Source organism: Mirounga angustirostris, unplaced genomic scaffold (assembly GCF_029215605.1).
Source record: "Mirounga angustirostris isolate CCGP_5_RB_7025 unplaced genomic scaffold, mMirAng1.0.hap1 SCAF_16, whole genome shotgun sequence".
NCBI lineage: Eukaryota > Metazoa > Chordata > Mammalia > Carnivora > Phocidae > Mirounga > Mirounga angustirostris.
The window spans coordinates 57421322-57441875 of NW_026991724.1; the positions used below are offsets into that span (position 1 = coordinate 57421322).

Consider the following 20554-nt stretch of genomic DNA (forward strand, 5'->3'; position numbering starts at 1 on the left):
ATAGGGAGCCACTGAAGCTTCCTGAGGAGGGAGGTAGCTTTGACGTCATGAAAGCACACCCCAGCTCCCCACATCTGAGGCTGTTATGGGACCTAGTTTGTGGAAGAACCGGTCTCATTTGGAAACCCTAATTTATTTGTGCCAGTATTTGATTACTGTCCACATCCTCTGCTGGTCTGTAAGCTCCATGAGGGCTGGTGCCCAGGTGGTCTCACTCATCACTGCCTCCCCTACATCCAGCCCTGGGTGATACAGCGATAATCAAACGGGCTAACATGGATTGAATGCCTACTACGTGCCAGGCACAGTGCCAAGGGCTCAGCCAAGGTGTGTTGAATCTTTGCCAGGGAGGATTCTGCAAAGCTCTGGGTAGTCAGTCATCTCCCTTCCTAGACCCTCAACCTCCATGTTCCCGGCTTCCTTCCCTCCATCCCTGCCCCTACCTGGTGTTTTCATCACACTAGGGAGCAATCCTCCTTCCCAAAGCCTCTGTTTGTTGCCCTGGAAAACTGGGATGACCTCGCCCCTCTTTTCCTGGCCTTCTACGCATGAAGATACCTAAGTGGTCAATGTCATCATTATTTGCATAGGAAAGAGAGAGCCACTGAAGGCGCTGGGGGAAGGCAGGAGGTCAATAGAAGGAAAGAGAAGGGGTTTAAGGAAGATGGCTTGAACACATCTTTCCCTCTCCACTCCTTAAGACCCAAATAGATGGGTGAAGAAAAAACCATTAGAAGGTTTGCAGAAAATGACACTTTCCCTCACCCCCAATTTCTTGTGGTTTCTCAAACATGCAGCACCAAACTACCTCACGGCCTTTGTCCCTGCTCTTCCCTCCACCCAGCTCTTCATTCAGGTCAAAGGTCACCAGAGGGCCCTCCCTCCCAGCCATGCAGTGTTCTCAGTAGCCCTTATTAATACCTGGTGCAGATCGGTTTATTATCTAGGGCAGCCCTGTCCAAGAGAACTTCTTGCGGTGCTGGAATGTTCTAGATCTGTGCTGTCCGACAGGGTAGCCACCAGCCACATGGAGCTGTTGAACCTTGACACTGTGTGACTGAGGAACTGAACGTTTCTAATTATTTTATTTTAAATCGATTTACTCATCCTGAATCTAAATGGAAGCAGCCATGTGCGGCTAGCAGCTGAACTGTATTGGGCAGTGCGGATCTAGAATTCGAGCTCCTCGTGGCTTTCTCATCTCCAGCATCCCCAGGGCCCAGCGCTGTGCCTGGCAAATGTTTGCTGAAAGAATGCATGCAGAGACTGCACAGGGGGGCCATGGGGCGACCCAAAGATGCCTGGGCAGATGGTAACGGGTGTTGCCACACTCCCGATTCTTCTCTTGAGTTTCTTGCTGGCTGAGCACTTCCCTGCCATTCCCTGATGTGGGAATCTGGATCCTTCCTGCTTGGAATGCAAGCTCAGAGCCTGTTGGCTGAACCCCGCCTCACCCTAGAACCCCTCTGGCAGCCCCCACAGACAGCCTCACTCTCTCCTGTTTCACAAACTCACATTTATTCACAGACAGACAAAAGGACAGGGATGGACCTTTGCTCACTGGGGACCCCAAGGGTCTGGCAGTTCCAAAGAGGTGATGGTGTCCAGTGTGTACAATGGGAGACAGCCAGGCAGGGGATCCCCCCTAGTCTCCATCTCTCTGGCCAATATATTCCGCCTCCTTTTCCAAGTCGTCCTGCCTTCAGAGGCCTACGCGGGCAAGCAGTTCCTAGCCAGTCAGGGGTCCTGGGGGTGGGCGATGGGGAGGGAGGGGCGGTCCAGGCCCCCCCCTCCTTAGTGTTGAGGGCTGGAAGGGGAAGGGTGGGTAGACAGGAGGCGCCTCTCCTTCGACTTCCCTCCTCCATATTGCAAACCGGGAGCCAAATGGAGGGGCCAAGAGTGGGTGTGAAGGTCAGGAGGCCAGGCCTCCCAATCCGCGCAGGTGGGCCTTGCTGTCAATCTCTTCTTCCTCCATCTCGAAGGCTGAATGGTCTTGGCTGTCGAAACAGGAGGCGCTGAGGAAGACAGGGGGAGCCGGCGGCGGCGACTGGGGTGGGGTCCCCGGGGAGGGTGGCTCTTCCTTGATGTGTGCAACGGGCAGCGGGAGCCCTTCCTCCTCCTGCCCAGCTGGCGGGGGCGGCGGGGGCGGCGGGGGGCGACGGCGGGGCCTGGGCCTGGAGCGCCTGCAACGCGGCTGCCCTCTCCAGCTCAGCTCGGTGGCAGCGCTGGTGACGCAGGAGACTGTAGGCGCGCGAGAAGCGGCGCGGGCAGCGCGGACACGGGTGCGGGGCCGGGCCCCCTGCGTGCACCTGCGCGTGGCGGGCCAGGTCGGCCAGCCGCTTGAACTCCCTCTGGCAGCGCACGCACTGGAAGGGGCGCGCCCCGGAGTGGGTCACCCCGTGCTGCCGCAGGTGCGCGCGGCGCCGGAAACCTTTGCCGCACTCGGGGCACCAGAAGCGGGGCTCCCCCGCGGGGGCCCGGGCCGGGGCGGCGTCCCCTCCGTTCTGCCCGCCTCCCCCCCCCTCGGAGGCGCTCCCGCACTCGGCCCCTTCGCCGCCCTCGGGCCCCTTCCCTGAGTTCCGTCCCCCCGAGGCCTTGTCGTCCTTCCTGCCCGCCGCGGGCAGCGGGGCCAGGAGGCTGAGCGCGCCGTGCACGCGCCGGTGCTGACGGAGGTAGGAGGCGAGGCGGAAGGCCAGGCCGCAGTCTGGGCACACGAAGGGGCGGTCGGTGGAGTGGACCAGCCGGTGGCGGGACAGCGACCAGGGCCTGGCGAAGGCCTTGAGGCAGATGGAGCACTGGTGGCGCTTGGGGCGGGGCGGGGGGCCCCCTTCACCCTCCTGTTCTCCCTCGGGGCGCAGACAAGGGTGCGCTTTGAGCTCGCCCTTGGTGGCGAAGGCTTCACGACAGCGGAGGCACAGGAGCGTCCAGTCGGCCTGGAGCAGGACCTGCTTCTCCTCCTGCCTGCCGGCCGCCAGTGCCAACTCCGCCCTCAGCTCCGCCGCCCCTGCCTCGGCCTCCTCCTCCTCCGGCTCCCGGGGTTCGGCGCTCGCGGGGGCCGCCAGCGTGGCCGGCTCCGGCGCCGGCCACGTCTCGGGCCACGCGGCCTCCTCCTCAGCGGCCGCAGCTGCGGCGGTGGTGGGCCCCTCCGCACTGGCGTCCTGGGAGCCCCAGCCGGACTCGGCTGCCTCCTTGGCCGCCCTCTCGATGGCCAGCTCGACCTCGCCGCCTGCGTGCTCCTGGGCCAGGTGGCGCCGGAGCTGGGCGGGCTCCGGGAAGGTGCGGGGGCAGGCGGCGCAGCGCAGTGGGGGCTGGGGCCCGTGGCCTCGCAGGTGGCGGGAGAGGTGGGCGGGCCGGCGGAAGGCCTTGGGGCACAGGGGGCAGGCGTGGGGTCGGAGGCCTGAGTGGCTCAGCCGGTGCCGGGACAGGTAGTAGGGGAAGCGGAAGAGGCGGCCACAGGTCGGGCAGGGCAGGGGCGCCCGAGGGGCTCCAGCGCCCCCCCTGCCACGGCCCCGGCCCCTACCACGGCCTCGGCCACGGCCCCGGCCCCGGCCACGGTGAGGTGGGCTGCCCTGGGCGGGTGGAGGGGGCTGCGGATCCATGCCTGCAAGGAGAAAGGGGAGACAAGGAGACATTGCGGGGGGCGCATGGGGTGGGTCAGATAAAGGGAGATGTGTGGAGTGAGGCAGAGAAGCAGAGACAGAGAGAGATGGAGATTCAGTGATGGTCAGATGTTTAGCCAGGCAAAGGAGAGAGCCAGCAAGACAGAAAGACAGAGCAGAGACCCGGGGACAGACAGAGAGCAGGAGAAGCGGTAAAGACAGGATGGTGGGAGCCAGCAGGAGAGAGAGATGGGGACTCCCAGCAGAGACAGAGATGGAGAGACAACAAAGAGATTTCGGGAGAGATGGTGCAAACACAGAGATCAGAAGAGCCACAGCAGGACGGACGTAGGGAGAGACAGAGAGACAGAGAGAGGAGACAAGCCAGAGATACAGACAGAAGAGGAGACAGGGAGTCAGCCTAACTGCTTTTTCTCCAGGGGGCCCGCTGGAGCCTGTTGGGAGGGGCTGGGACCCAGCCTGTGGTGCCCGAGTGGAGCGGGTACAATTCAACATTGGGAGGCCCCGGAAATGCAGTGTGGGTGCCCAGACCAGGGTCTGGGAGAGGCCAGGGGTAGGAGGGCTCAGATTCTTGGGCAGGGGGGGAGGCTGGGGCCCTGGACTCCTGGGACCGAGAGAGGTGGGAGCTGGGGTTTGGAGTCCCAGGTTTGGGAGGTGACTCGGATCCACTCCTGTAAGTGGGGGGTATGGATTCCTGGGTCCTAGTGGCAGGGAGGATTGGGGGAGGGGGGGGCTGGGGGCTCAGCTGCCCAAATTCTCCAGGGAGGAGGCGACTGAGGGCCCAGCCCCTGGACGCCTGCCCCCCACCAAGGTTGCTAGGGTCCGGAGCCCTAGGTCCCCACGGGGGTCCGAGCTCCCCACCGGGCCCAGCTTGTGGTTTTCCCGCAGGCGTGATCAGCAGAATTGGGGCCGCGGGTCGTGGCCTCGCGGATTTCTGAGCCCGGGCCCTGGGGCTCGGCCCTGATCGCTGGGCGCCTGGTTCTTACCTCCGCCTCCTTCGCTCCTTTCTTCCTTCCCCGCGGCCGGCCAAACGCGGACGGTGGTGGCGGGGAGGGAGGGAGGGCCCGAGCGTGGTGGGGGGTGGAGGAGGCTGGGCTCGGTGTCACCGCCTAAGCCTTCCCCCCGGAAACCCAGCCTCTCGACCGAGCCCCAAAGAGGAAAGACTGGCTGCAAGGCCGGAAGCGGGAGGACAAGGGGACCCAGAGGGGCGGGGAGGGCGGGCGGCTTGGATTCCTGGGTCCTGCACGGGGAGGGGGCTGGGGGCCTGGGAGGCTGGACGCAGCTCCCCTCCCCACCTCAGCAGACACACATATTCATTCATTCCTTCAACAAATACACATTTATCAGGTCCTGTCTGTGCCAGGCACTGTGTTGGGCGAGGGGATGCCAGGGGAGGGAGGTGAATGAGGCAGTGGCAGAGGCCTCAAGGAAAGTAGGGGCGCTCTGGACTAGAACCCCACTCCAGCCTTCACTTGGCTGTCTGAGCAAGCGACTGTCCCTTCTCCTAGCCTCAGTGCCCCCCCCCTTATAACAAGCCCTGCGTATATGCATTCGCTCTTAAGAGAACAACATGTACTAAGCACCGACTGTGCTCCTGAGTCCTGCATATATTTTGCTATATATATTTTCACTGGATCCTAAGCTACCGATATTTACTGAGCACCTACTGTGGGCTACCTCTGTCCTTGGTGCTGGAGCTACCATTGGACCCTGTCTGCAGGAAGCTCACCGTCAGATGGAGGAGGCAGTCAGACACAGATCCAATCGCCTTCCTGGAAAATGTGCTCTAACGCAGGAAAGAGGATTTGGTGGGAAGACCGAGAACCGAGAAGGCACTGAGCTGATCTCCCACTGGGGTGAGAGCAATCCTCAAGGTCTTCCAGGAGGCCACAGTGTTTCAGCTGAAACCTGCAGGATGAAAGCCAAGGGTTAGAGATGAGAAGGATGAGTCAAGGGAAATGAGAGAGAAACGCACCTCAACACATCTCAAATGCCCCATGCTGAGCAGGAAAGACTTGTTGCAGAGGTATGCCTGCAGCCTGTGGCTGTTTAAGGTGAAGTACACGCTGAACGTTGTCCACAAGAGTGTGGGAAACAGGACCTTTTTGTACATGGCTGGGGCAAGTGAAAATTGGAACGGCCTTAACATGTGAGCAATTCCAGGAACGAATCTGTCAGATCTGTTCAGAAACCTGCAAAACAACATCTGTACCAGGTGAATCAGTGCGGTATTGCGCACCACTGAAAAAGACTGGAAATGAGCGAAATGCCCATCCGTAGGGGATTCGAGTGGCGTCATGATTGACCTGCCCATTGGATGCTGTGTATCCAAAAAAAAAAAAAAAAAAAAAAAAAAGATGAAGAAATTTGCTGTGTAAAAATATGGAAACACTCCAAGTGATAATGTGAAGTGAAGGGGGGCAGGCAGAAAGGAAGGTGGAAAACAGCCTGCCACCTGTTCTATCTGTGCTTATCAGTGGGTTGTGTCTGGAAGAAGAGGAAACTAGCAACATTGTCTAACTCCCAGAACTGAAACTTACTGCACTCTATCCTTTTGTACTTCTTGAATCTGAAGCCATGTGAATGTGGTCCATACTCAAAAAAGTAAAGGAACAAGAAATAAAATGGGGGGGGGTAATAAAAATAAATAAAACGAAAATAATAGCTTCGTCTTGTAAGTGCTTTACAAATACAAACCCATTTGTTTCTCCTTACCTTATGGAGTGGGTCACATTATTCTCCCATTTTAAAGAGCAGTAAAGTGAGGTACTAAAACATTTCAAAGCTAGTGAGTCTCAGTGAGTCTTTGCATTTCACAAAGAGATGGGAGAAAAGAGGTGAAGAGCATGACTTTTAAAAGCGCCTGGTCAATAGTACGACTTTTTAAAATATAAATACATATGAGTGAAAGTCTAAAAGTATCCATGGAAACAATAAGCACCAAATTCGTGGTAGGAGTTACCTTGTAGCAGGGAGAAGCAATCAGATCCTGGAGGGGCCTATGGAGAGTGAGGTATACCTCTAACGTTTCAAATATGATAGACAGTATATGGGTGTGTGTGTGGCCATCCCACTATCTAGTTTCAGAACTTTTTCATCTCCCCCAACAGAAATCTAGATCCATTAAACTGTCACTCTGCATTTCCTTCTCCTCCCAGCCCCTGGCAACCAATAACCAGCTTTGTCTCTCTATGGCTTTGCCTACTGCAGGCATTTCATATCAGTTGAGTCATACAATACGTAATCTCTTATGACCAGCTTCTTTCACTTAGCATGTTTTCGAGATTCGTCTATGTTGTGGCATGTGTCTGTACGTCATTACTTTTACTGGTTGAATAATATTCCACCATATGGGTATACTGCATTTTGTCCATTCATCTGTTCATGGATATTTGGGTTGTTGCTACCTTTTGGCTATTGGGAATAGTACTGTTATGAACGTTCGTGTATAAGTTTTTGTTTGCACGGTTGTTTTCAATTCTTCTGAGTCTACACCTGGCCGCGGGGGGTGGGGGGGTGGGGGATGTTATTATCTATATTTTAAAGGCTTAACATTTTTTTTCCAAAAAAGGAAGGAAGGAAGGAAGGAAGGAAGGAAGGAAGAAAGATTCAGGAATGGAAGAGGGAGGAGCATATTGGGGGGTGGGGAGGGAGAGCTTGTCTTGGGGGAGACTCCAGGCCTTGGATTGGGACATCAAAGGCAGCAGTTTGGTGGAGAGAGGCCGGGAGCTGCACGAGCCACTGTGGCCGGCCTCTTAGTCCAGGCTGAATGCTGGACACATTCCTAGGGCACTGAGAAGCCATTGAAAAGGTTTTAAGCTGGAAAGTCACACGATCCGATTAATGTTTTAGAGAAATTCCTGTGGGACCCGCGTGGAGGCCCGGCCGAATTCAGGGGAGACCAAGGCTGGGAGCAGGGAGGAGGCGGGGCGCGGGCCCAGGTGAGAGAGGGGGCCTAGGCATTGCCGGCCCCGGCGGGGTAGCAGGTTCCCGGGCAGGGGGCGGGCCCTAGCGCTGATTGGCTCAGGACTGCACTCCTGAGTGCCAGTCCCCCTGCAACTGCCTCCTCATTGGTCCTCCTGCCTCCAGCGCCCCTACCGCGCGGCCAGAAATCACATCCTGTCAACGTCCCGTGGCTTCCCTTCCCTTCCTCCCGTGTTCCTCACCCCCTGCCTGGAAGTCTCGACAGGTCTGGCCCCTGGAGCCTCCCTCAACTGTTTGCTACCTCTTTCCTGCTTCACTCCGCTCCAGCTACACCACCTTCTTTGCTCTTTGTGGACTCAGGGCCTTTGAACGTGCCGTTCCCCCTGCCTGGAATCCCTCCCCTGGACTTCCAAAAAGTGTCCCTTACTCCCCCTCATTTCTTCCAGACGTCCTCAGAGACACCTCTCCTGTCCACCCTAGCTAAAACAGCCCTCCCGTCACCTTGTAGTCCTCACTCTGCCTTAATTTTCAAACTGTCCTTATCGCAAACAAGCAGTAGGCTACTCGCGGATTATCCACTGATCGCCTATCTCCCCTCCCCTGGAATATAAACTCGCTGAGGGCAGGGGTCGGCTTTGCCCGTTTGCTTAACCGCTCACCCGTCAGCGCCCAGCCGCGCCCAGAAACGTGGATGAGGAGTGAGTGAGGAGGAGTGAGGCTGGGGCTTCAGGAGAGGGTGACTGCCCCGAAGGGAGAAGACAGGTGGTGGGGACATGCGGAGCTCAGCTGAGCGTGCAGGTGGCTGGCTCGACTGGTCAGCTGGAGAGTCAGTTCCTGCAGCAGACACGTGAGCGTCGTCAGCTCCAGCCCAGTAACTGGCGCTCGGGAGAGGCTGAGATCGCCCCCGGAGTATAATCCTTCCCGCCCCTTCTGAGCCTCAATTAGCACATCTATAAGATGGGGCCACAGTGGAGATTGAGTTAGGTACGAGGTCCAGCCTTGCACCAGGCGCTTGGGAGGCCCGCAGGAAATGGGTGAGTCCCTGTCGCTATTGTCTCAGAAGAGAAAAGATTGGGTTGGAGGTGAGGTGGGCGGAGCCTCAGCCTCCAGAGGTCCCTATTCATTAATCCCTAGCCTGCGGCCATCTCCATGACAACCCTGGCTCGTGTCCAGACCCTCAGTGCTCCAGCAGAGCAGGTCTCGAAGTGGATGGGTCTTGTCCCTGGGGCGGTGCCTGAATCTAAGGGGGCGGGTCTTGTTTCTCCAAGACAGGTGGTTTTTTTTTTTTTTTTTTTGGTTTTTGGTTTTTGGTTTTTGCCCCAGGGGATGAGTCTTGTTCCTGGTTCCTGGGTGGGAGAGCGGAGAGGAAGTATCTCTAAGGTTGAGCATCCCCAGGAGCTGACCTGGAGCCTTCAAATGGGCAACTGTGGATCTCCAGGCAAAAATGTCTTCTTGTTTTCTGTCCCCCCAAATATATGTCTCCCTCCTCTAAATTTTTTTCCTTGTGAAATATAAGACGCATAGACTAAAAGGGCACGATACAGATGCACAGTTAACAAATAATTATCAATAGATCACCAGATTAAGAAATGGGATGTTAGCAGCCGCCCCAGAGTCCATAGAGGGTTTGGCAAGTCCCATTCCAAGTTTAACGCATCCAACCCCACTGTTCTGAGTTTTATGGGAGAAGGTTTTCTTGCTTTTCTAGATGGTTCACTACCCACAATACATCCTAAACGATATTATAGTTTAGTTTTGCTTGCTTTTGAACGTTAAGAAAGTGGAATCATACTCTATGTATTTGACTTCGTGTGTTGGGCTTCTTTGTAACTTTTCATTCATGTAATTGTGTGTATCTGCATTCCGGTATTTCACTGCTGTATAGTATCCCATAGCATAATATACCACCGTTTATTTATCTGCTGTATTGTTGACGGATGTCTTAGTCTGTTCCAGCTGCTGTAACAAAATACCACAGACTGGGTGGCTTATAAACAACAGAAATTTATTGCTCACAGTTCTCTGGAGGCCGGAAGTCCAAGATCAAGGCACCAGCATGCTTGTCTTCTTGGGGAGGCCCTCTTTTGGGTTTATGGCCAGTGCTTCTTGCTGTGTCCTTGCAGGGTAGGAAGGGCTGGGGATCTCTCTGGAGCCTTTTAAATGAGGGCACTGGTCCCTTGCATGAAGACTCCACCCTCAGGACTTAAGCACCTCCCAAAAGCTCCATCTCCACATACCGTCACATTGGGCTTTAAGATTTCAACATAGAGATTTCGATGGGAGCGCACGCATTCAGACCATAGCAATGACGTATCAGTTGTTCAGAGTTTGAGGCTGTACAGATTGCTGCTGGGAATGTTTTAAATGTGTCTCCTGGTGCAGGTGAAAGGGTTTCTCTAGGGTTCGTGCCTAGCAGTGGGATCACCGTATCACAGGATACACACATCTTCAGCCTTATTAGTGCACACCAATCTCCCAGGCATCTTAAATTTAAGAAGTTCAAAATGGAATTCTTGATCCCTCTAAGCCCATACCCAAACTTGTTCTTCCCCTTTTCTGGCCTTAACACAAACTGCCACCACCCAACCAGTCCCTCCTGATTCCTCCCTTTCAATTACACACACACACACACACTCACATTCCACCTACAGAATTCATCTCGAATCCACCCATTTCTCTCCACCATTCTGGTCTAGGCTCCTACGCATCTCTCGTGCTGGACTGCAGTTCCTTCTCCACTCAGCGGCCAGAGGGAACTTTGTGAAGTGCAAGATTGGCCACATCCCTCCACATTAAAATCTTGGCGTGCAATTACCTGGAGAGCACAAACGCCTGTCTTGGCCCACCAGGCTGTGTGGGACCTGACCCCTCAACCTCCCTTCATCCCTCTCTCCTCCGCGCCCACCCAGCTCGCTGGTCTCTCGTCACCCTTTGGGTTTCAGATCGAATGCCGCCTCTGTAGAGACGTCCACGGGACACCTGCACTGAGATGGCATTGTCACAGGGTCACTCACGTTCTTAACACCTTTCCTCCCCTCCTTCAGCATGCTCAGAACCACCTGAAATTACTTCCATTTCTTTACTTTCGTCCACCCCACTGCTCAACACTGAAAGATAAGCCCTACGAGACGTTCTTTTTTTCTTCACTGTTGGATCCCCAGAGGCTTACAATGCCTGGCACAGAGTAGCACTCAGGACAGGAATGTAATCTAGTGCCTAGGAGAAAAGAGGAATGGTTGACTCCTTCCCTGATGGGTGAATCCTATCCTGGGCGTTGGATAGTGTCTAATGTATATATCTGGTCACCTGGAGGCAGAGGCTAAGATACAGGGTCCCTTCTTAGGGGTAGAACTTTTCTTTAAGGAGACAGTTTGGTTTGTAGGGGGCATGTCTTGTGGGATTGATGGTGTATAAAGGGCAGGTCTGGTTCTATGGGGCACATACAGTCCATTGGAGGTGGATCTTGTGTTTAAGGGACAGGGTTCCACTGAGATGAAACTTAAACCATTTTTTATTTTAATGGTCGTGTACTATCTAAGGGACTCAACATTTGCCAGGAGGGAGGAAAGATTTGCCAGGCGGGAGCTTCTATTTAGGGAGCTCATCCTAAATCAGGGAGGGAGAAATACCCTACCTCTCTGGAGCCAAGGATCAGAAAATGAGACAGCAGTGACTGACAGGACGAGGTTTATTGGGGTCCTGGAGACATTAGGGAGTGGGATGAGGGGCAAGGTCGAGGCTCACAGGGGGGAAGCCCCTAGCCAAACCCCCTTCCCCTTGGGGTTGAGAGGAACACAGAGACAGACAAACCAACAGAGATGGAAAGACAGGTGCTACAGCAGAGTGGGAGGAAAACCCCAATGTCCACCACCTCCCACTCAGATGAGTTCACAGGATGGGGAATGATGTGGACTGGCCCACACTCTAGAGGAAGGGAGGAGTGTCTGCTGTATTCGCCTAAGGAGGGTGGGTACAGGCCACAATCTGGACCAGCCCATTCCAGTGGACAGGGGTGTGTATCTGATTCAGTTCATTCTACTGGGCAGGAGGGATTTCAAACCAGCCTATTCTAGTGTTTGGGATGGGGAAGATCATTAGGATGGATCCATTCTGCAGTAGGGGAGGGAGACCTAATTGGGGAGGGGGTTTGAGGGCAGAGGGCATCTACCCTGGTCCTCTTTCAGCATAAGGAATGAAATGGGGTGGGGGTGGGGGGGAAGGCAGATTCCGGCTATATCCATTTTCGGGGGGGCACCAGTGACTGGTGGGTAGCCTTCGTGGGGATCCAGGGAAATTCGGGGACATGGTCCCCTACATTCTCCAGATCAAGGTCGTTGGGAATGATGGCTCTTGGGGAGAGGGGCGGTCTTCCTCTGGGGGAAGGACGCCCATCTTTTATTACTAGGGTCTTCAAGATGAGAAGTACTTGTGGAGACCCATTTCTCGTTGCTAGGTCCCCACAGCTTGGGGAGGCTTGTTGATTTGGGGGTGCTCAGGAATCTCTTCCTAGATCCTGGACCCCGGAGCTGAGGAGTCCCTCCATTTATTTGCTGCCCCCAGCTCAGGGGCCTGTGTGGGTGTCTGGTGGCCCGCTCTCTCCAGCCGGGGTCCCCTGACGGCAGGACCCGGGGATCTGGCCCCGGGCCCTGGGCGCAGCCCCTGGGGAGGGGCGGTGGGGCGCAGGCGCAGCCCGGCGGCGTCAGTCCATGCCCCGGTGCAGCTTCAGGTGCCGCGAGAGGTTGCTGAGCGTGATGAAGCCCTTGCCACAGATGTGGCAGGGGAAGGGCCTCTCGGTGCCATGCAGCAGCCGGTGGCGCTTGAGGTAGCACTCGTGGCGGAAGAACTTGCCGCACTCCAGGCACGGGAACGGCTTCTCGCCCGTGTGCACCAGCACGTGGCGCTCCAGGTCCCGCGGCGAGCGGAACAGCTTCTCGCACTCGGAGCAGCCGAAGACCTTCTTGCCCCGGCCCGAGCCGGACGCGGCCTCGCCGGACGCGGGCTCCCCCTCCGGGGCCACGGGGGCCGTCTCCGCTCCGCCGCCCTCGCCGTGGCTGGCCCGCCGGTGCTCCTCCAGGGCCGCCAGCGCCGCGTACAGGGCCCCGCAGTGGCCGCAGCCGTACGTGGCGGGGCCCGAGTGGGCCTCCAGGTGGCCGGCCAGCGCCGCGGCGGAGGCGAAGAAGGTCCCGCAGTCGCACTGGTACAGGGTGTCCTCCGACGCCTCGGCCGCGGCCGCCGGGGCGGGGGCCTCCCCGCCGCCCTCGGGGAGCAGCCCCGCGAGCTCGGGCACGCTGCCGCCAGCGTGGCCCAGGAGCAGCCCGCCGTCCCAGGCCGCCCGGGCGTTGCCCACCTGGGCAGCGTCGCCGCCGTCGCTGGCCGGCTCGGGCCCGGCGCCGGCCCCCGGGGCCCAGGCCTGCACCGGGGGCGCGCCCCCCGGGCCCTGCAGGTCGTGCGTCAGCTTGTGCCGCTCCAGCAGCGCGGGCGCGTTGAAGTCGCGCTCGCAGCGCGGGCACTTGAAGGGCTTCACATCTGTGTGCGCCGCCCAGTGGGCCGCCAGCTCGCGGCCGTGGTCAAAGCGCCGCGCGCAGGCTCCGCACGCAAACGGGGGCAGCGAGGCGGCGGCGGCGGCGGCCGCCTCTGCCAGCCCCCAGCTGCCTGGGCCTGGCCCGGTCCCCTCCGGGCCCTCTCCGCCACCGGCCCCCGCCCCCCCGCACACCGAGCAGGGCCCCACGTTGCAGCAGACGGAGCAGGGTGCGCTCAGGGCCGGCAGGCCTGGGCCGGGTTGCAGCGGGGCCGGGAGCACCCCACGGTGCTGGCGCTTGAGGTGGCGGCCCAGGCTGGAGCGCGAGGAGAAGCGGAGCTCACAGACCAGGCAGCAGTAGGGCTTCTCACCAGTGTGGACGACCTGGGAGGGAGAGCGTAGCATCAGGGCTGAGGGTCTAGCGCGCAGGTCAGTTTTCCGGACTCCCAGAAGGGTGCGGCCCAAGCTCCCTGCAGCTTCTACAAAGCCCCATCTAGCTTCAACCCTCTCACTTGACTTCCCTAATTTGGGTCATGTTGGCATTCTTTCAGTCCCTTCATTTTCAGGACCTTTGCACGTGCTGTTCCTTAAAGCTGGGAGACTCTTCCTCCCATTCTTCCAGACTACCTCTTAACCCATTTCAACAAGCCCACCTAGGAGATTGGGACTCCCTGGGAGAGTGGCCAAGTACTAGGGCTCTGAGCACTACCAAAACTGGGTTCAAATCCCAGCTCTGCTTTCCACTCTCAGTGACAAATGGACAATTAAACATCATCTCTGGGACTCTGCTTTTCTCCTCTGTACATAAGCACAGTAAGACATGCCACTTCACAGGGTTCTTGTAATGATAGGATAAAATCATCACTAAAGAACAACTCAATTACTAGAACTTAGGATTATTGTTGACAAACTTTCCAATGTCCTTACTGATGTCCTTTACGGCAGCAGATGTTGGGGAAAGGTGAAGAGGAGCTTTTATAATCCCCAGGGGTAGGAGGTGGCTTTTCAAGGTACATGTCCAAACTTCTAGAGCAAAAACTGTCCAACAGAACTTTCTGCAATGATGGAAAGGTTCTCTATCTGCCACCGACCAGTGTGGCAGCCACCAGCGACATGTGGCTCTTGGGCACTTGAAATGTGGCCAGTGTACCGTGCAAGACTGGGCCTTACAGATATTGGCCTTTGTCTGGGAGTAGCAGAGACAGCTTTTGAGCGACGAGTCCTTTCGACTGGTAGTGCCTGCCTGGAGAACTGTAAGGCTAAATGAGAAGACACAGTGCTCTCTGCTGCCCAGCGTGAAGCCCTGTGCCTCCAAGGGTGTGTCCAGCCCAGAGAGGCCCGTCTGGGTCCAGCCTGCGGAACTCACCTGGTGGTGCAGCAGGCCGGTGGAGTCTCGGAACCCTTTAGGGCAGGCAGAGCAGCGGTAGGGCCGCTCGCCGGTGTGTGAACGCAGGTGGTTGGCCAGGTTGAAGCTGTGTTTGAAGCCCTTGCCACAGCGCGGACACGCGTGGGGTTTGAGTGCAGTGTGCCGGGCGAAGTGGCGCCGAAGGTCCGAGCGGTAGCGGAAGCTCTTGCCGCATTCACTGCAGTGAAACGGAACCCGGGGAGCAGCAGCGGGAGGTGCTGGGGCCGGGGCAGGGGCAGGGACCGGGGGCACTGGCAGCGGGGCATCATCCATGATGGCGTGGTGCGAGGGCAGTAGCAAATGGAGGCTCTCTCTGGAGCAGGGAGGAGACACGGGAGGGCAGGTGGAGTCAGCTTCCCATGAGCCCTCTCCATCAGGCTCCCTGGACTCACACACCCACCGTCTGTTCCCTGGAAACCCTTCCCACTTCCCTCCAAGCCACACCCGCCGTTCTGTAAGCCCCTCCCACTCTCCTACAAACCCTTCTCGCACTCATCTGCCGATCTGCCTAATCAGTGCCAGGTCACTTCGACCCTACTGGACGGTTTTTAAGCCTCTCCCCTTCTTCTACAATGGACTCCCCACTCCTCTCTAAACCCCGCCCACTCTCAATCAAGTCCGACCTAGTCCTCCCAAAGTCCCCACACTGTTCCCGAAGCGTCTTGTATTCCTTGACAAGACCGTTCTGAAAGGCCCTCCCACTCTTCTTCAAGAGTGAAAATCATCTTCAGATAAAGATTCACATTCCTAGGGAATGAGAGGACAAAGATTTGGGGCCAAGTGCACTTGAGTCAACCTTCCAGGGCGACCAGAACCAGTCCTGGAACCTCCAGTGAAACCAACTGAAACTCTGTCCATCTGCAAAATGGGGAGAAGGGGAGTACCTACCTCATGGAGTGGAGGTGAGGATTACGCAAAACTGGGGCAATGCGCACTGCGCGCCTCCTTAGGCAGGGCATAGCAAGAGCTCAACAGGTAAGCTGTTCTGACTACTACTATCCGCTAGGCTCCTCTGAGTTCCCTAAGTCCCACCATCTCTTCTCCGCTAAGGTCTGCCTCCAAAACACCACTCAGTGTTTCCTTGAAACCTAGCCTGGAAGGAAGCCCGGTCCTTTGCAAGACCCTGCCCTCAACCTCTCGTTCTCAGCCTTCGCCTGGGAGCCCCTCCCTACCCCTGTTAAGTAGCTGCCCTTAACGTTATGAAGACTTACTATTTCCACTAAGACTAGCCAAGGTGCACACCTCAATCCCATCACCTCACCGTGCCTACTCCTAGACCAACTACTCCTCTTCTACTCCAAGCTGCGCCCACCTTCGCCCTGAGCCCCATTTCCCCACTCAGCCCCGGGTAAGTCCCTTCCATCCTTCAAATCCAGGCCATTTCCATTCTAAGCCACGCCCACACGGAAGCGCCTCCCTGCGATTGCTCCGCCCCTGCCACCGCGAAGCCCCGCCTCCTTCCCACCCAGTCGCCTGCAGGGCTGCCCCCCCCACCTCCCCAGTCGGCTCTGGGACCGAGGCCCCGAGTACCGGCCTTTTGTGCCCCTCCCCCCTGTCCCTAAAAGGTGCGGCCCGGGGCGCCCGGGGCAGGAGCAGGTCAGGCGGGACCCGCAGCCGGGCGAGTCCGCCTCGCTCGTTCGGAGCGGGGGTTCTGGGGCCCTGGGGCGGCCCCAGGAAGCCGGGAAAGTCAGTCGGCTTTTCTCTTTAATTACTTACACCTCCCTCTGGGCGCCGACATTTTGGGCAGCGGGGGCAGCGTCACTTCCACCCGGGGGCCCCTCGACTTCCGCCTCGGCTCCCTTCTCCCCCACACTCCTCCTTTCTCCCGCCCCCTTGGCTTCCCCCTCCTCACCGCCCGCCCTTCTCCCTGTTTCCCGTCCCATCGCCTGGCCCTGGAGGTTGGAGAAGCCAGGGTGGCGCCATCTTTGATGAAGGCAGGCTAGGGGCGGGGCCTGGGGTGACTCCCGGCGCCGTACGGACTAAGGGCAGCAAGCTCCCCGCGCGGCCTCTTTCCCCTCCGTGCCTGCCCTGACGGGTGTTAACATAGATCAGGGCAGATTTGATCCCCGTTTCGCAGCCTCAGGCTCCTTCCGGTAGAGTTGCACCAGGATAAAAGAAAATTTGAAGTTCGGCCACTGTGGTAGCGCTGGGAGGAAAGAGCCTGGTCCATCTTGTCAGCCCTCCAGGGCGCTTTGAAGCCTGTCAGGCGCCATGTTAATTACGGGAACAAGCGGCCATTTTCCCGCTCCTCATCCTTGCGGTACCCGTCTTTGATTGGGTCACCCTACTGGGTGCTTTGTGGGAGGAAAGACATTTCGACGTGGTTGGGAATGTGTTGGTGGGGTTATTTCCCGCTCGGGGCCAGTAAGGGCGACGGGCGCGCAGGCGCCTGTTCCCTGCGAGTCCGTGACCGGTCCTTAGGACCCAGCGCGTCCTCTTTGTTCCCGGCGGGCGCGGGCCCGACCGAGAAGGGGGGGCGGGCGGGGGCGGGGCCGTGCCCGCGCGCGCCGCCGAGGGGCAGGGCCCCCGGCCCCCGCCCCTTCCCACGCGCCGGCCCGTCGCCCCCGCGCGCGCACACTCGCGAGCCCAGGCGACATGCAAATGAGGTACCCGAGAGGCGGGGGTCCGGGCGGGGAGAGGGGAGCGGATGGAGGGGAGGCCCGGGGCCGCGCGCTCCTGGAGCGCGCCCCCACACCTGCCTCTGCGCCCGCGCCCGCCGCAGCGCGCGCGCCGACCTCGCGCCCCGCGGAGTCGGCCCGGGCGCGCGCGCGCAGACCCCCTTCCTGGCGGCCCTCACCGTCTGCGGCCCGCGCGCCGCTCATTGGCCGCCGCCCCCGCAGGGCCCGCCCCGCGCGCTTGGGCCGGCGGGCGCGCGCCTGCACGGGGGTGCCGGAGGGGCAAGGGGGAGGGCACCGTTCCAGAGACCCGGGTTCTAGTCCAGGCCTTCCCACCGGAGCGAACCTTGTGATCGTGGAAAAGCGGTGGCGCCTCTCTGGCCTTCAGCCTGTATGCCTGTTCCAGGGGGGTTCAGTGGCACCTGCCGCCCCAGCTATTAACTGAACATCTCCTTTCGTCCCTCTCCCCTTCATGACACTTTAGTCTCGTGGTCCCAGGCTCTGGTGATGGAGCTGGTGGTTCTGCTGGTGGTGGTGGTGGTGATGATGGTAGTTTATTGAGTGCTTACAGTTACCAACCGACGACAGTGCTATATCTATTTTACAGAAGTGGAAACTGGCCCAGAGAAGCAAAGTCACTTGTTAAATAGCGGCAGAGCTGGAGTCTAACCCAGGTGTAAGGGGCTCCATGATGTCCCCTTGTCTCCTTGGGTCCATGTCTTCTCACTCCCTGGACCCTTGGTGTCCTTGAGATCTGGTTCGAGTCTTGGTCCGGCGACTTACTGGCAGAGAGGGCTTGGGCAACTGACTTGGCTTTCCCGTGCCTCCGTTTCCCCAGTTGCAAAGTGGGGGTGATGTACCATTATTCAGAGGGTTGGTGTGAAGCTTAGCCACTCACCAGGATAACATGGGCTGCTATCTCCTAGGCATTTCTGTGCACTGAGCACTTTATGTGTATTATCCTCATGACATGTCTGAGTGAATAGGTGGGACTATTCATCCTATTTTGCAAAAGGCTTAACTGAGGCTCAGAGAAGTGAGCACTTTGCTCCAGACCACACAGAGAGTGAGCGACAGGCCCCGGAACTGAACCCAGAACTCTGACTTGGGAGCCCAGACTCTTAACAGTTCTGGCACATCTCTTCATCCATGACTCGGAGCCAAACCTCACCTGGGACCGGTCCCTTTCTTCTTCTAGTCCTGAACTCCCACTCCTCCCACTCTGCCAATCAGAAGCGGCACAAAACATTTCTGGGCCTCCATGGCTCAGGTTTGATGGGCTCTTTATTTTGAGGATCAAAATACTGGCCCAGACCCTTAGTTGGACTCTATCCTATCCTCCCATGAAGATTTTTCTTCATTTTGGTTCAAGTTGACCCTGAACTTCTAGGAGAGGGGCTAGGGAGGCTTAGGGGACACCTGTGTGGCTCAGGGCAGTGTCTCTTTACCAATTGGTACAGAGTTGCCTTGCTATCTTACCCACCAGTGTGGCTATAACTGTCCAGGTGAATGTCCGCCATGCCCAGGTGAAGAGACTCAGACCAAGGGATGGGCGAGGTGTTGGGGGACAAGGGATGCTCCAGACCCTCCCTGCACTGACGGCTGCCCCCTCTCTCCTCTTAGCCCGGCTCCAGTGCCCAGACCCAAGCCCCCCACTGCTCAATGGACACCCCCAGCCCAGACCCGTTGCCTTCGCCTTTGCCCGGGGAGGAAGAGAAACCTCTGGCCTTATCTCCTCCTGTACCCCGGGGCCGCCGAGGCCGGCGTCCCGGGGGGGCCACCTCCTCGAATCGGACGCTCAAGGCCACCCTCCCTCGCAAGCGGGGCCGCCCCCCCAAGTCAGGGCAGGAGCCCCCGCTGGCACAAGGGGTGACAGCCCCTGTGGGCAGCGGCGGTGGCAGCGACCTCCTGCTGATCGATGATCAGGGTGTGCCATATACGGTCTCTGAGGGGTCAGCGGCAGGTTTGCCTGAGGGCTCTGGCCCTAAGAAGGCCCCGCACTTCTGCCCGGTGTGCCTGCGGGCCTTCCCCTACCTCTCCGACCTGGAACGCCACAGCATCTCGCACTCAGAGCTGAAGCCGCATGAGTGCAAGGATTGCGGCAAGACGTTCAAGCGGTCCAGCCACCTGCGGCGGCACTGCAACATCCATGCCGGCCTTCGGCCCTTCCGCTGCCCACTGTGCCCTCGCCGCTTCCGCGAGGCGGGCGAGCTGGCCCACCACCACCGTGTCCACTCCGGGGAGCGCCCTTACCAGTGCCCTGTCTGCCGGCTGCGCTTCACGGAGGCCAACACGCTCCGGCGCCATGCCAAACGCAAGCACCCCGAGGCCATGGGGGTACCCCTGTGTTCCCCGGACCCAGGGCCTGAACCACCGTGGGACGACGAGGGCATTCCGGCTACGGCGGGGGCCCAGGAGGAGGTGGAGGAGCCGGAGGGGAAAGAGCGGGCTTGACCCACGCCCTGGGCCAGCGCTCCCCGGGTCAGGCGTAGAGCTGGGAATTCAGCTGGTGCTGAGCCTGGGCAGGAAAGCGGGGACACCCTTATACCTGGTGGTCTTCCCGTTGTGGGAGGGGGTCGAGGGTGAGGGCCTAAATTCCTGGGTCCTGCTGCCTTCTGCCACCCTCCCCCGGACTGACAGGCCCCTGGGGGCAGGGGCCTTGGAAATAAATCTCTGCCTCCTGGCTTCTGTGTGTATTCAGTGACGGTACCAGGGCTGGCCCTTCCTTCAAATGTTCTCCCGTCCCTATGCCACCCTGATGGGCGTGCATGGAATTTGGGAGAACCCCATGTCATGTGCCTTGTTATAACGCTTGGCGCTGAAGGCTGGCTTGGAGGAAGGCTTTGCCCCTCCTCTCATCCCGAGCGGACCTCAAAGGACTCCCTGTAAATATCCGCTCTGAGTAAAACATTGACCCTCTGTGCAAACGTGACTTTAGGTCCCCATCCCCCGTTCCAGCCAGATTCTTGGAAATTCTGCACCCACTACTTTGCCCCATCTCTTTGTCCTGACACTGTGAGGAAATACTGAGTTGAGGGTGGTGAGCAGAACCCAGAACTTCGGTAAGGCTTAGGTAGGTAAGAGGTGTGGCCAGGAGGGGGCGTGGCCAAGGCAGCAGGGGGCGGGGTCGGGGCTGAGGGGTGAGGCCGTATGTGAGGATTACAGGCGGGGCTTAGGGGAAGGGGCTGAGAACAAGGGTGGGGCTTGGATTGGTTGGGTTGGCAGGCAGAAGGTGGGAGCGGTTTAGAAGGAATGAGTAGGGTTCATCTGAGAGGAGAGGTTTCAAGGGTGAACTGCAGGAGAGCAAGGTGTTAGGATAGGCGGGAGCTAAGAGGTGGGCATGACTGTTATTCAGGCCAAAGGGAGCGAAGGGGGTACCCAAGAAGGGAGTAAGGAAAGGAAACCCCCGAGAGCAGGGGGCTTGCTGCAGCCTAGAGACCTCTGAGAGTCCCGGTGGAGAAGAAAGAGCTGC

At 58.4% G+C, this 20554-nt stretch overlaps 3 protein-coding genes across 4 annotated transcripts; 1 reads left to right on the plus strand and 2 right to left on the minus strand.

Annotated features, from left to right (window-relative positions):
• Window positions 1–1501: 1501 nt before the first annotated feature.
• On the minus strand, window positions 1502–4761 carry ZNF579 (zinc finger protein 579). Its single transcript, XM_045892226.3, is given in 3 exon segments — window positions 1502–2155; window positions 2157–3601; window positions 4607–4761. Coding segments are annotated over 2 exon segments (1686 nt in total). The 5' UTR covers window positions 3600–3601; window positions 4607–4761; the 3' UTR covers window positions 1502–1912.
• A 6453-nt stretch (window positions 4762–11214) lies between these two features.
• Window positions 11215–16365, minus strand: FIZ1 (FLT3 interacting zinc finger 1). Of its 2 annotated transcripts, none has more exons than XM_045892230.3 (3): window positions 16184–16365; window positions 14429–14780; window positions 11215–13446 (listed from the first exon to the last, which is right to left on the minus strand). In XM_045892230.3, the coding sequence occupies exons 1-3, from the start codon at window positions 16348–16350 to the stop codon at window positions 12244–12246; spliced, it is 1722 nt and encodes a 573-aa protein (XP_045748186.2). In that variant the 5' UTR covers window positions 16351–16365; the 3' UTR covers window positions 11215–12243. The 2 variants fall into 2 exon arrangements, with proteins under 2 accessions (XP_045748186.2, XP_045748185.1); XM_045892229.2 differs by lacking the exon at window positions 16184–16365 and adding an exon at window positions 15356–15931.
• A 383-nt stretch (window positions 16366–16748) lies between these two features.
• Window positions 16749–19767, plus strand: ZNF524 (zinc finger protein 524). The gene is made up of 2 exons (XM_045892275.3): window positions 16749–17073; window positions 18706–19767. The coding sequence occupies exons 1-2, from the start codon at window positions 16798–16800 to the stop codon at window positions 19534–19536; spliced, it is 1107 nt and encodes a 368-aa protein (XP_045748231.2). The 5' UTR covers window positions 16749–16797; the 3' UTR covers window positions 19537–19767.
• Window positions 19768–20554: the final 787 nt, after the last annotated feature.

Excerpts from the sequence above, each read along its gene's own strand:
- FIZ1 (XM_045892230.3), bottom strand. The coding sequence starts at position 16,350 with ATGGGACGGGAAACAGGGAGAAGGGCGGGCGGTGAGGAGGGGGAAGCC. Across the intron at positions 14,781-16,183 it reads GTCGGCGCCCAGAGGGAGGT|AGAGAGCCTCCATTTGCTAC; the intron begins GTAAGTAATTAA and ends TCCCTGCTCCAG. Across the intron at positions 13,447-14,428 it reads CCGGCCTGCTGCACCACCAG|GTCGTCCACACTGGTGAGAA; the intron begins GTGAGTTCCGCA and ends TCTCCCTCCCAG.
- ZNF524 (XM_045892275.3), top strand. The coding sequence starts at position 16,798 with ATGTGTTGGTGGGGTTATTTCCCGCTCGGGGCCAGTAAGGGCGACGGG. Across the intron at positions 17,074-18,705 it reads CCAGGCGACATGCAAATGAG|CCCGGCTCCAGTGCCCAGAC; the intron begins GTACCCGAGAGG and ends CTCTCCTCTTAG.